This window comes from Erigeron canadensis, chromosome 2, assembly GCF_010389155.1.
Source record: "Erigeron canadensis isolate Cc75 chromosome 2, C_canadensis_v1, whole genome shotgun sequence".
NCBI lineage: Eukaryota > Viridiplantae > Streptophyta > Magnoliopsida > Asterales > Asteraceae > Erigeron > Erigeron canadensis.
This window is the reverse complement of record NC_057762.1, coordinates 39,176,135-39,189,523: the sequence shown is the minus strand read 5'-3', so window position 1 is coordinate 39,189,523 and position 13,389 is coordinate 39,176,135. Positions and strand designations below refer to the sequence as shown.

The 13,389-nt window shown below is 33.0% G+C and overlaps 1 protein-coding gene across 2 annotated transcripts; it reads left to right on the top strand.

The window, feature by feature from the left end:
• Positions 1-972: 972 nt before the first annotated feature.
• Positions 973-5,892, top strand: LOC122587477 (probable protein phosphatase 2C 12). Of its 2 annotated transcripts, XM_043759663.1 has the most exons (10): positions 973-1,045; positions 1,210-1,431; positions 1,530-1,701; positions 2,739-2,892; positions 3,008-3,071; positions 3,272-3,379; positions 3,501-3,626; positions 3,707-3,942; positions 4,361-4,560; positions 5,630-5,892. In XM_043759663.1, exons 2-9 carry the CDS (start codon positions 1,225-1,227, stop codon positions 4,557-4,559), a joined length of 1,266 nt encoding a protein of 421 aa, XP_043615598.1. In that variant the 5' UTR covers positions 973-1,045; positions 1,210-1,224; the 3' UTR covers position 4,560; positions 5,630-5,892. The 2 variants fall into 2 exon arrangements, with proteins under 2 accessions (XP_043615598.1, XP_043615599.1); XM_043759664.1 differs by lacking the exon at positions 973-1,045 and having other exon boundaries at positions 1,077-1,431; positions 3,011-3,071.
• Positions 5,893-13,389: the final 7,497 nt, after the last annotated feature.

Below are 13,389 nucleotides of genomic sequence, written 5' to 3'. Positions count from 1 at the left end.
TCTCCGTAGTGACCGGAAAAACGTGTAGATGAGTTGTCTTGGTGCTGCCTATTTCTTATATATTTATTTATATTATTAACCACAAGATTTGTGCTTTTCTGCCAAAGTAAAAGTTAAGCTATAACCTTCCAAGGCTTCAAAGATCTTTCGAGGCCGACTCAAGTCGGCTTGATCTTCAGTTAATTATAATTAACACACTTTAGAAGGACCCCACATACATACGCTCTACTTAATTACCACATGCAACTAAAGTAGTTGCATAATTGTATAAAGTGAGCTTTTGCGAAGTTTATAAATTAGTGTTTTTGTTTGGGTAGTGTCTATTTAGTTTCTTAATTAAATAATTGTAACTTAATCGAAATACTTTATTCGTTATGTCATTATAAGCGTTTATTAAAAGTGTATGTTTTGTATTGACTTAATTCGTAAACTATATCTACTTATAAAAAGTTCTAAATAAGAATATGAGAAGAGGCTTGAGTTCATACTTTCGTAGACAAATATTTTTAAATACATAAAAAAGTTTATAAAAACTACTGATCGTAAAAGTAATTAACAATCTATTTTTCTAAATAATCTTCTGAAAAAACAAAAATCCTGGCCTCCATCTAATTATTTTCACTATGTCATTGTACTCGTAGATGAAAAGTTTATAGGAGTTTCCAAGCAGGCAAGCATTTCGGTTAAAAAGACATGAAATTAAATAATTAAACAACTCATTATTCAGTTACAGCTCATTCTCATCTCAAGTCGGCTTTTCTTTTTTCCCTTATTTTTTTTTTCAAACAAATAAAAAATAAAAACAGAAAAGCGGTGCGCGTTTTATGTTTATGGACACTTGCTTGCACATGACAAAAAAACCAAAAATAATATTTTAAAATTTATAATATTTCCTATAAAAAAAAAAAAAAAAAAGAAAAAAAAGGGAATAGAATAAGAGGCCATCAGAGACCTCCATATTTCACTTCCTTTTCTCTCGCGCAAAATAAAGGGAACATATTTCCCTCTATGTATTCATTTTTATAAATAAATCCATTATTATCAAGTAAGTACATATTATTTATTTATTTTTACTCATCCCCAACTGTGATATATAAAAATTTTATATAATGTTTGATTGTTTTTAGGATTGATTCTTTATATGGAAATATTTAGATATATATATATATATATGATATGAGAATGAGAAAAAGAATGATGATGTTATAGAGTAAGTTTGAGAAAATGTCGGGTGTTAAGACTGATCATCATCACGCTGCGGTCCCGTTATCAGTGTTATTAAAACGTGAAGTTGCAAGTGAGAGAATCGAAAGACCCGAAATCACCAGTGGGCAATGTAACCACTCTAAGAAAGGGGAGGATTTCACTTTGCTTAAATCGGAATGCCAACGCGTCTTGGGTGATGGTGTCACCACTTATTCTGTTTTCGGGGTATTTTTCGATTACTCGTGTTTATATATACTGTTATTGATTGATTAGAATGTGTTGTATGAGACGGGGAGATTTTATCGTTGAACTTGGTTTTGTAGATATTTGATGGTCATAATGGGTCAGCAGCGGCTATATATACTAAAGAGAATCTTTTGAATAATGTTTTGGGTGCGATTCCTAGAGACCTTAACCGAGAAGAATGGATTAACGTCTTGCCCAGGGCTTTGGTTGCCGGTTTTGTGAAAACCGATAAGGATTTCCAAGAACAAGGTATTTATTTATCAACTTGTTTTTTTTTTCTTCTAGATTTTATCTAATTAGGCATTAGAAGATAGGGAATGTTATAACTTTATAAAGCGGCTTCGTGCTGGATCTTAAGTGTTAATGATACTTATGTCAAGTTTGATGTTTGAACACGTGTATATAAGTATCATATAAGTCGGTAATATTAGTGCTAATAAGATTAAGATTGCCAAGATTGCGGAATTTATATTCATGGAAACTAAATTTAACCTTGTTAAACTTGTGTTGTATTGGTGAACCACTAAAAAAATATAAGATGTGAAAGAAGTTGCCAGAAAATGTTATAATCTTCATTGTAAGGCAATGTACGACTCTCGGCATGTCTTGAGACTTAAGATCACCATGGTTTTACGAACGTTTACGATCAGCATGATCATGGTTCAGGTTGATTAGTGCCTCTCTAGAGTCTAACATGTTGAGCCTATTTCCTTTCTCCTTTTCTGTAACAATATCAAACTTACACAAAAAGTCAATCACAAAGGAAAGAACTCTGCTTTTTTGACAAAATATGTATATTTGTTTGGTTATAGCAAAAGGATGAACTGAATTAGTGAAAATGTTTACTCAGAGAGGTTGATTGTGCCTCAGAACACACTTTCAGCACATTAAAAAGTGAGAATATTGCCACATTTTTTTGTTATGACAGGTCATTAGGCTCATTAGGATTGAAGAAAGAAATTTTTTGGTTGCACAATATTGCCACAATCTCTATTACGATATATCTTGCTAAACTTACTCATTGAACGCCATGATTGTTTTAAGTGGAGTTAGGATGCATTTTGGTCCAGGAAGATTTTGTTCTAAAGTTAAGTTATGTAATAACAGAACTTCCACGTGCAATTAGATTTGAGATGCAAATCGTTAAGCATCAAGGGTACTTGGCTGATGGTCATACATTTGTGAGCGTGCTCTGTACCCATGTGGCACATGGGCTTGTGTCTTTTTACATTTAAAGCTTGTCATCAGTTGTGCAAATCTGGTATTTATACTTTGCTATGTTTCAGTTCAATCGTCCGGAACGACAGTCACTTTCGTAATTCTTGAAGGATCTGTCGTAACTGTAGCTTCAGTAGGCGATTCACGCTGCATACTTGAGTCTGCAGACGGAAGCTTATATTATCTGTCAGCAGATCACAGACTTGATTGCAGTGAAGAAGAGTAAGTCAACAAGTCTCATATGATGCATTTCCTTTTCTTTTGAGCTGATTTAGCAAATACAATCTGGTACTATATTATGATATTAACGTTAATTCCATGTTTTCTTATCTGGTAGAAGGGAACGTGTCACTGCAAGTGGCGGTGAGGTTGGTCGACTTAATGCTGGTGGTGGCACACAGGTATCTTCTATAGTATGCTACTTTGTTGAACCATTAATGGATAAAATGCTTTTTCTTTTAGAAGCCAGCATGTTCTTATGGAAGTTGGATTACTGAAAAAGATCTTGATGAATAAAATTATTTGTTTTGAAATTGCTGATACACAGCATTTAGTATTTATAAATATTTTGCTTACTCATTGTACTTTTTTTTTTGGGTAGATTGGTCCTTTGAGATGTTGGCCTGGTGGCTTGTGTCTGTCACGATCTATCGGAGATCTGGATGTTGGAGAATTCATTGTTCCTGTTCCTTATGTTAAACAAGTGAAGGTCAGTGTGTTAAAGTGTGCTACTATGATACTATTATATTATGTGAGACAGTGAGAATTATCTGTTTTGGTAAGTTTGACAATGACTAATATACTACATTTCTGTGATCTGTCATTTGCAGCTTTCCTCTGCTGGTGGAAGGATGATTATAGCAAGTGATGGTGTTTGGGATGCTATGTCTGCAGAAGCAGCTCTAATTTGCTGCCGTGGACTGCCACCAGATACAGCTGCTGCACAAATTGTTAAAGTATATGAGTACATTTATAGTTTACTTTATGTTTAGCTGTCTTTAAACTTTTATTATAAGTCCTTTATTCCTGTTGATAGGAAGCTGTAGAATTTAAAGGATTGCGAGATGATACAACCTGCATCGTTGTGGATATACTACCTCCAGAGAAGACAAACTCTCATGTTCCACATGCTAAGAAGACTGGCAAAGGGGTATTAAAGTCCATGTTTAGGAGAAAGAGTTCGGGGTCAGCGCCTCAGGTTGATGGCGGATATCTCCAGTTAGATGTGGTGGAGGAGCTAATAGAGGAAGGATCAGCTTTGCTTTCAGAAAGGTTTGTAATGTTGGAGGTTGACGTGGGTAAATAGCAGAGCTGGATGGGTTGGGTAACAGGTCAAAACGGGTCATCTTTTGGTGTCCGCCAAAAAGATTGGTTGACCCGAATTACATTTTCAAAGTTTTTGATGTTTATTAAATAGTTTGTGTGTTAATGTGATTAAAAATATACGTCATTTCGTTTTAAGATGGTATAGAAGGCTTTTTGCATTAAAAATAAAACTTCGGGTATTGGACCTGTTTCCTTTTAAGAAACTTTTTAACTTTATATTTTAGAGGTAAAACATAACCCTAATTAATCCACTTGTAAGTAACTTGGTCAAAAATTGCCACCTCTAGTTAAATCTGTACAGAAACTGCATTTGGATTCCCTCAGGTTGTTTTCCTAACAGCCGATATATCTCATTCTTTTGCAGGTTACTCACTAAATACCCACTTTCCAACTTGTTCAAGCTGTTTAGTTGTGCGGTTTGTCAAAAAGAAATGAATCCAGGTGAGGGTATTTCAGTACTTGCAGGACTGTCTAGTTCAGTGAAACCAAGGCCGTGGGATGGTCCTTTCCTTTGCTTGAGCTGCCATGAGAAAAGAGAGGCCATGGAAGGCAAAAGACCTTAAGGTACCTCAGACATAATTTCTCTTTTACTTGGACCCTGCAATACCAACTAGAGCACGTTATAAATGGCCCGCATAATCCATTATGTGTAATTGTAAATTAGGGCTATAAGAAAATGCTTTACCTATTATAGTGGCTTCTACTTAAACCGATGCGTGATAATCTCCTATTTGAAACATGTAATAAAGCTGTCATAAAACAATATTTTTTTGTAATCACTGTCTGACACTCTGACTAATTCACAAGGTCAAGTCCACCACCACACAAACTAACCTGTAAAGCTCTCCCAAAGGGAAACTGTCCTGGCCACACAAGAGTTGTCATTATCATTTTGATTTTTTGCACTGGCGAACGTTTGAAGTTGAAACTTGGTCTTCCAATTCCCTAGTTTTTAACTCAGTGTTTTCTTAACAAATATGAAAATGTTATATTTCTGTATCTATAACCTTTCAATTGTATATTTTGTCCACAAATTATTAGTAGTTGTTTACATGACTGGTGATACTCCCTTTGTCCAATTAGAAGTGTCTTATTTTGGATTTTCAAAGTCTTTACTATTAAACTTTGACCTTAGATATTGTTATATGTGTTACATAAAACTTGATGAAAATTATACCCTTGAAAACACTTCTAAAACACAATTAATTCACATAACTTCCATCAAGTATTATCTAACTCAAAGAAAAGTATTTAAGGTCAAACTTGGAAAAGCTAGACTTTGAAAATTTAAAACATGACATTTCTAGTGGGACGGAGGGTAATAATTTTTCGTGAACACGGGTGTCTATAGAATCAATATGTATTTCAATAGTCTATAATAACTTCTACAACTATGATCCATAAGTTGGTTTATCAATGAAAATTTAAAAAGTAAAAAGTAAACGGGTCAACCAAAGCAAACCAACCAGCTGCTTGACCCTTGCCCCATTTGGCATGTTTACAATATTGTCCGTTTTAATTAAACCTACCCAACTCGCCTATTAGCCATCTCTACATTTACCATATTGCTTCTCTCATATATCTTTTTTCTTCTTTGTAGTAAATGCTAATTACTTCATCTTATATATGTCAGAACGCAGGCGAGCTACACAGTAATGAAAATGAGAAGCATCCGCATATGCTTACGACCTAAGTACGATTTGAAGGCGTGCAGGTTGATTTAAAGATACGTTCCTACCTAACTAAATTGGCCCGATCCTTGAACTTTAACTAATAATTCTTTTCTAATTCTTTTCATCTGCTCAAGTTGAGCCCTCAATCCATCTGTACTTCTAATCTTTTCCTAACTCCAAGTTCATATAACAAGAAAGCCTACCTCTTTTGCCCACAAATGTGGCCTAAATACTACTTAAGGATCCACTGAATAGAGTCAGCGGTTATATGTTTGTATAAACCAGCCCTCCCATTGGACAGTTCTAAAGAAAGTTTGACTAAGGTTCTTGGATTAATATTTATATTACATAATGTATTTAGCTTTTTGTACATTAGCAAAATCACTTGCTATAATAGTCAGCAGATTTGCATGATAATCATTATTTCATGATATTTAAAGAAACTTAAAGTTTTGTGTCTCAGATGAGTTTAATTATCATACCCTTTTTGAGTGTGCTATCATGGTCATGTTTGTTAAAAATATCTTTTGCTACGTTGGAGGATCCATGGTCGTTGTAGTTATAAGATTTGACATTTTGACTACATAGGATGCTGATCGTGTTTTGTATGTTTGCCCTTGTCACCTTTGTGATTCCTGGCCTCCATGTCTATTTTCATGGTCGTTGTACTGAATTTTATTTGATTTTTTCTTTTAGGAAAGCCAGAACATGATCAATTCTGGTTGTCATGTTTGAATATTCACAAAGGCCAAATACAATGTATACATTCTTTTGGTAGGAGGGAGTCATGTTCTGCATTTTAATTGATCTAATTGATGTTGGATGTACGCTTATCCTCATGTGTGCCAGTAAAATTGTATGATTACTGATGAGCGTGTAAGGATTAACTTAATGATTTAGGACATTGAAAGTATTACGGCAATAGCAGGGGTGGAGCTAGTAGGAGGACTGGGGGGTGTTTAGCCCCGCCAACCATTCATTTTTTCCATTGTAATGCTAGCTCATAGCTAACTAATACAAAGGTTTTTTTGAAGCAAGCCACCCCCATTCTATAAATGTATGATTTCTAGCCATGACAATTCAAATAAAACCTTTACATTTGGTCTATAAAAGTAAACTATCACAATAAAATTCTATTTTACTAACATTTTATTAAATGATTGTCTTTCACATTATCTTTTATACAATTGGGAAAGAAATACGGTTGAGCCCCTCTCAACGTGAAATCCTAGCTCCACCTCTGGACAATACACTTTGGACGACTTGTTACCGTTTTAACTTATTTCGTTAATGAGTTCAAAATAGGATCTTGTAATGCATGCAGTGACAAAGTCAGGTAACAAATATATCCCATTGTAGTATATCTTGTAGTATGATCTTAGAGAGAAATGATCTCCTGGACTAGCAAGTTGACATCTTAGATCCCTAAACCATGATTTATAGCACCATCTAAATGTTCATTTGAATAACCCCTTAAGATGCACGTCGTAAACTCTACCACTCGGATACTCGGTTGCATATCCTTACATTTAGAAGACTCGTTAATATCAATTGGTGGTAACTAAGATTGCTATTAATGAGATCGATCCGTATATCGTAGTAGATCTTTTTTTTAAAAAAAAAAAAAGGGGGGGAGATGACTTTTACAAAGGCTGAAGATACTCCACGAATACAATAGAATTTTTGTGTGAAGGAGGATCCAAAGCGTGTGATAAGTAAGTATATATGCAAGTGTTCACCCACCATCCATACATATATAGTGTTCACCCACCATCCATACATATATATATATATATATATATATATTGCATACGTAAAGTACTACTATTCCGTACCCGGTCTGGTCTTCATGTCTAATTGATAACTATGTACAAGTCAAAAGTAGACAACTGTTCTGTTTGCCTTTTCTATCGTGTACATTGCATCTTTCGAGCTTCTATTATATATATGGTGCCCTACAAACATACCAACTATCCATTACACGTGCACGCCTGAAGACTACGTGACCCTTGGCATAGTTTACATATATTGTTTATACTTGAACAAAGATCGAGATTTCTTAATTAGTATAGCTTGGGGTACTGTAGATGAGACACGACGTGACTCTGCATGCATTATTCTATACCAAAAGGCGGATAAAACCATTGAGTTGTCATGCGATTATATAGAGAAGATTGTTTCTATCAAGTAACTTTCCATATAGGCCCGTACGTCTTTCTTAGATAACACATATCAATTGGAGTAGTACTTTGAATTAATTAACAAAGCATTAATTTGATCATATATATAAAAAACCGACATAATACAGTTCAAAATGGATGAAATTTTTCTATGGATTTTAGATGGGACATTATCTAGCTAGCTAAAGGCAAATGGAGAGAGTGTGTGTGAAGAAAGAAAGGAATCAAACATGGTATAGAACAAAAACCTCGCCATCATCCACAAGGCAACGATGATGACTTTGGTTATACAAACCTTTTTTCTTTCATACTTTTGTCGATCACCACTCAAATTCATTATTCTTTATATACTCGTAATAAATATGAAAAAAGTTAAGTTGATCAGTGCTGGGGTCATCTAGACATGTAGTGAAGGAAAAAAGTTATGATTAATTTGCCTATTAAAGACAAACTTCACCATACTTTCCTACTTCCCGTTCCTTTCTATCATCTTTATATATATATAAATTTTATATTATATATATCTATCTATATATATACCTATTAATAGTACTAGTTTATGATCTTGTGTAGCATACAGATTTATACAACGTACGTAATTTGTAATAGTTAATTATATATATCAAATGTATGGAAAGAAAGCACGTGAGATCGACTTGATGTATGTATATATATACGAGATCGAAGTCAATGTTTGAGGCCGTTTGAACAAATGTTTTTACATATATAAATTGAGTCTTTCCGGCCACCATGCATCGATCTGCTTTTATATTTGATCTAGTATAATAAATTGGGTGGTCGAAGTACAAGCGTAGAATATATAATTTATGTATCTATGATTATGATGTTGACATTGACTCTACCAAACAAAACTTCCTCTGCATAAACTCAAATGGACCACTTATCACACGTGTGAGTAGTCCCACACTATTTTTATATATCATGTACAATATATATCTTACCAAAATGTATCTTATCTTTTCTATTTTACATACTCTGTTTTAACCGTTAAATTGGACTTTGGTGCAATTCATGGTATGGATAATTTCTCCAATTCGAATATTATCGTGTAACTCTGTTTGTTTATTGGTATTTGGTTTAATTTACAAGAAAATCTAGCTTATGAAAGATAAACATCTTACAAATATATATAGACTATGTGGTAGCAAAACCGAATATGTTTTTTCATAATTCGTGCAATAAAATCCAGACATATAGAGTTACAAAACTTAGATGTTGATGATATTGACATCATGATCTATTGATCAGTGGATTCAGTGCATATTGTAAGACACATATACGTGTTCCTTTTGTGCTTATTCTTTTGTGGCTAAAAACATGTACCACTATATATATAATTGGTGTACGTACTAATTAAAACGATGGTCAACTAGTTAGAACCTACCATTCCTTATTAGCTATGTACATCTCATCACATGAAGTGGGGTGACTATAAGCATGGACGCATGGCCTAAATTGGCCCGGCTTCTAAAATAGCTTTCTTTCTTTTTGACCAACATGCAAATGTCACAAGTCACAAATTCCTACTTTGAGCACAAAGAGTTTTTTTCTATCATCTCCTTAATTATATCAATTACTAATTAACAAAGTATTTTGTTAATAGTAACTGGATTGATTTTAGTCCAAATAATATACACTCCAAAATGTTCTACATTCTAACGTTTTGAAATGGCATCTTGCTAGTTGTACAATACAAATGCAATTCAATAAAATGGTCGGTTCATCAATAAAAAATCCGAAGGAAAATTATTGTCAGAAATTTCGTGAGCCAACTCTCAAAAGTTTACATAAACGTGTACACAAGGTACACCAGAATTTCTATGTTTACCAACAGCAAAAAATGAAATTATAGGTTAGATATTTTTAGGGGTCACTTTTGGCAAAACTTGTTAATTTGATAGATTTGATAGAGAGATATTGCATTATCAACTGAATAGTGTAATTGGTTAGATTCCTTCAATCTTACGTTTTTTTTAATATCTTTGTTAATTGTTGTTTAAATCAAATGTACTTCCAAATCATATGAGCAATCATTACCTAAAACTTGCACATCAAACATTGAGATAATGTTTAAGATGGATGGATGGATGTGCTTCAGAATCATCAGCCGCGTATCCGAATTACATGTCTTTAAAACATTGTTTTGCACACTGTAAATCATTCTTTATGCGTACGTGCACTGTGCAGTGATAGTTGATGGCTTTAATTTCATGACTTTTGATCCCTGCCATTTTTTATTGATGGTAACGGTTTATCATCAACAACTTTTTCTTAGAATAATTACTTGTGCGCTAGAAAGTGTATTTTTTTTCTTGACAGTACAACTAAATTATTTGAAATGTTACTTTAAAAACTAAAACTTACGTGAAAAGGTAAAAAATTGGCCAAAACGTATTGTGATCAGAATTCAACACAATGTGTTTTTTTTAAAAACAATGTGTTTTTATTGTGTAATCTAAAAACACATTGTGTTAAGTTTTAAATCACATTGTGTTTTCGATAGCGCGTGAAAATTAAAAACTGGTCAAACACACTGTGATATGAACGTAATACAATGTGTTTTCTAAAAAAATTAAAAACACATTGTGTTAAATTCAGATCAAAATGTGTTTTGACCAGTTTTCTAATTTCATTGAAAATTTTAATTTTCAAATGATCACAACCCACTAAATTATACCGATTAATACTAATCTATTATGAGTATATGTCAAGATTTAAACCTTCTTCTTGATCACATAAAAACCTTTACTACACAGATTAATCTTAAAGACGTCTTTGAAATAAGACAAAGAGGGTACAAGCTTAGGGTGTAAAGGCTAAGAAAATTAGGTTTTGTAGCTTTAGGATTGATTATCTTTAATATTTAAGCCCTAAACAAAAAACTCAATAGCACATTAAGTGAGAGTTTGATAACGAAGATATGCAATTGAAAAATCAACAAAGATAATGTTAAACTTTTATAATTTTAGGGCATATTCATTTTGTCTTAGGCCCAATTTTTTTTCTTACATTTTTGGAGAGGGCCTTGATTAATCTCATATCTATCTATAAGACTAAATAAAGCGGAAACACCTCCCCTTTTTTCCTTATAAAAAAGACACAAAATGACTATATTGTCTCTCACCTTTAATGATGTATGTTACAATATATATATTTCTCAACTTTTAAAATAGTTACAGTATCCTTTTTACATCAATTAATAACACCAGCACCGTCGCCGCTACTATCACTCGCCACTGCCACCACTCTACCGCCCTATTTCTCGTTGTCGCCACCACCAGACCAGCGTCGTAACCGCAGTTGATATATGCTTGGCAACAACATATTTCTAGTTAGCGTTAAGTTGTATGTGATGTTTCAAATTCAAATATGCAAACATTTTGGGTGATCAAGAAGAAATATCCAGATCAGGTCATCTACATTTGAAAACCTTCTCTATTAATATGTCATAAACTTTTTTGATGAAGAAAACCTTTTATTTAGTGAAAGAAAATAAACTCCTAAACAATAAATGATTTAAAATAGATTTGAAATTATGTAAAAAAGTAAATTAAATACACACCTCATATTATTCATATCATCCGATATGAACCAAAATAAGAACACTTTTAAAATAAGAACGGTGAAAACACCTCATATTATTCATATCATCTTCATATATATATATATATATTAACATTCCAGTAAGAACACTTTTAAATAAGAACGGTGAAAACACTTAAAAACATTATTTTGATGCATTAAAAGTCCATAAAACTAACATAGTGCATAACTAATTATCATTACTTAAGTGTTTAACAACACATTGATCCGTCAAAATCGAAAAAATCACGTTTTTTGTTGGATGCATCATTTTGATGAATATGCATCAAGATGGATACTCAAAACAAAAAAAATATGATTTTCTCGATGTTGACATACGTTAATGTATTGTTAAACACTTAAATAATGATAATGAGTAATTTTATGGATTTATATATATATATAGACACACCTCATATTATTCATATCATCCGATATGACACAAAATATATATATATAATATATTATCACGGTAACCGCGCAAAAGTGGCAGTGATGGATGCAATAACGGTTGTGCAGTGTAGGCGACTGGTGGTGAGAACGATGGCTGTTGATGGTACCGACTTTGTCGAGTGGTGTAGGTTAATATATATGTAACTGATGTAAAAGTGGTGGTGGAATTATTTTAGAAAATGAAAGGATACTCGCGCAATGCGACGATAATATAGTGGTGGCGGGCGACGACCGGTGGTGATGGAGTGGTGATGGCATCGACAACGAGTAGTGAAACTAATTGATGTGAAGGTTATTGATCTAATGAGGTAGTAGAGATATTTTAAAGTATAAGAGACTCATGGTATAAATTAATTCATTAATGTTATAATGATCATTTTGCAACTCTATTTGAAATATGTGAACTATTCACGGATAACGAGAGATTTAATATATATTATTTTAGTCAGATCTACGTCAAAGATCTCCTATCATAAAATTGATTTTTAAACCCTTTAAAGAGAAATCCTTAAAGCGGAAATTGCATAGTCACTACTTTCTCCAACCCGAGACTCGTGAATGCACTAAAAACGTGACCCATGACCGGCCTGTTAGGGCTTCCGACGGGTCGGTTCAAGCTTAAACCGGGTCGGGCACGGATTTCCCAGTCTTTTGCTTATCCTTAGTCCATACTCCATATATAATAACATCATTAATTTAAGGGAGGTGATATATGTACCACAAAGTTTGAAGTATCTAGTTATCTACCACTAGTATGCATTACTAACTTATATAGTTAGTTATAAAAATTATACATTGTGGTAGATGAATAAAAATAATAGCATATTTATCATTTCTCTTAGTCTAACGATAAAATAGAAAAGTTAGCTAGATTCGTTCTATCAAAATAAAAAATCAATTGGTGTCAGAAGGTTGGACTGCTCGAACTTCTATGCAGATTAAAGAATAAACAAAATAGAATGAAAACAAGATTCACACTCTTCTCAAAGTGGTCGTTTCTTGCAAAAATAGAAGTTGAAAAATAGAAACTTAATGGTGACAAAGATTTTTATCGCAAGACATGTAAAATATGTCTATTAATTGTTTACGTGTGTGTGTTTTTTTCTTTGTGCTTTCCATTTAAAAATTTTAATCACCATCACTATCGGAATACTGTACATACGTATAAGAGATTCGGTTCTATTGTTTTGTCCTTGTTTAATTAATGGGAAAAACAAATATGCTTTTAGAAGCATATATCATCCTCTATTTTCTCTCACGATCTTTCCCTTTGAAAATCACATGTGTAAATACAAAATCATCTTTACTCATAAAATAATGGAAGAATGATGTTCCTAGCAGCATACTTGTTATCCCCTTAATATATATATATATATATATATATATATATATATATTATCTATCTATTGTTATATCTATACTTTGATGATGATAAACGAGGTTAACATGAGTCTCCACTTTGCTAATGATATAGATACTAATAT

Excerpts from the sequence above, each read along its gene's own strand:
- LOC122587477 (XM_043759663.1), top strand. The coding sequence starts at position 1,225 with ATGTCGGGTGTTAAGACTGATCATCATCACGCTGCGGTCCCGTTATCA. Across the intron at positions 1,432-1,529 it reads CCACTTATTCTGTTTTCGGG|ATATTTGATGGTCATAATGG; the intron begins GTATTTTTCGAT and ends TTGGTTTTGTAG. Across the intron at positions 3,380-3,500 it reads CTTATGTTAAACAAGTGAAG|CTTTCCTCTGCTGGTGGAAG; the intron begins GTCAGTGTGTTA and ends TGTCATTTGCAG.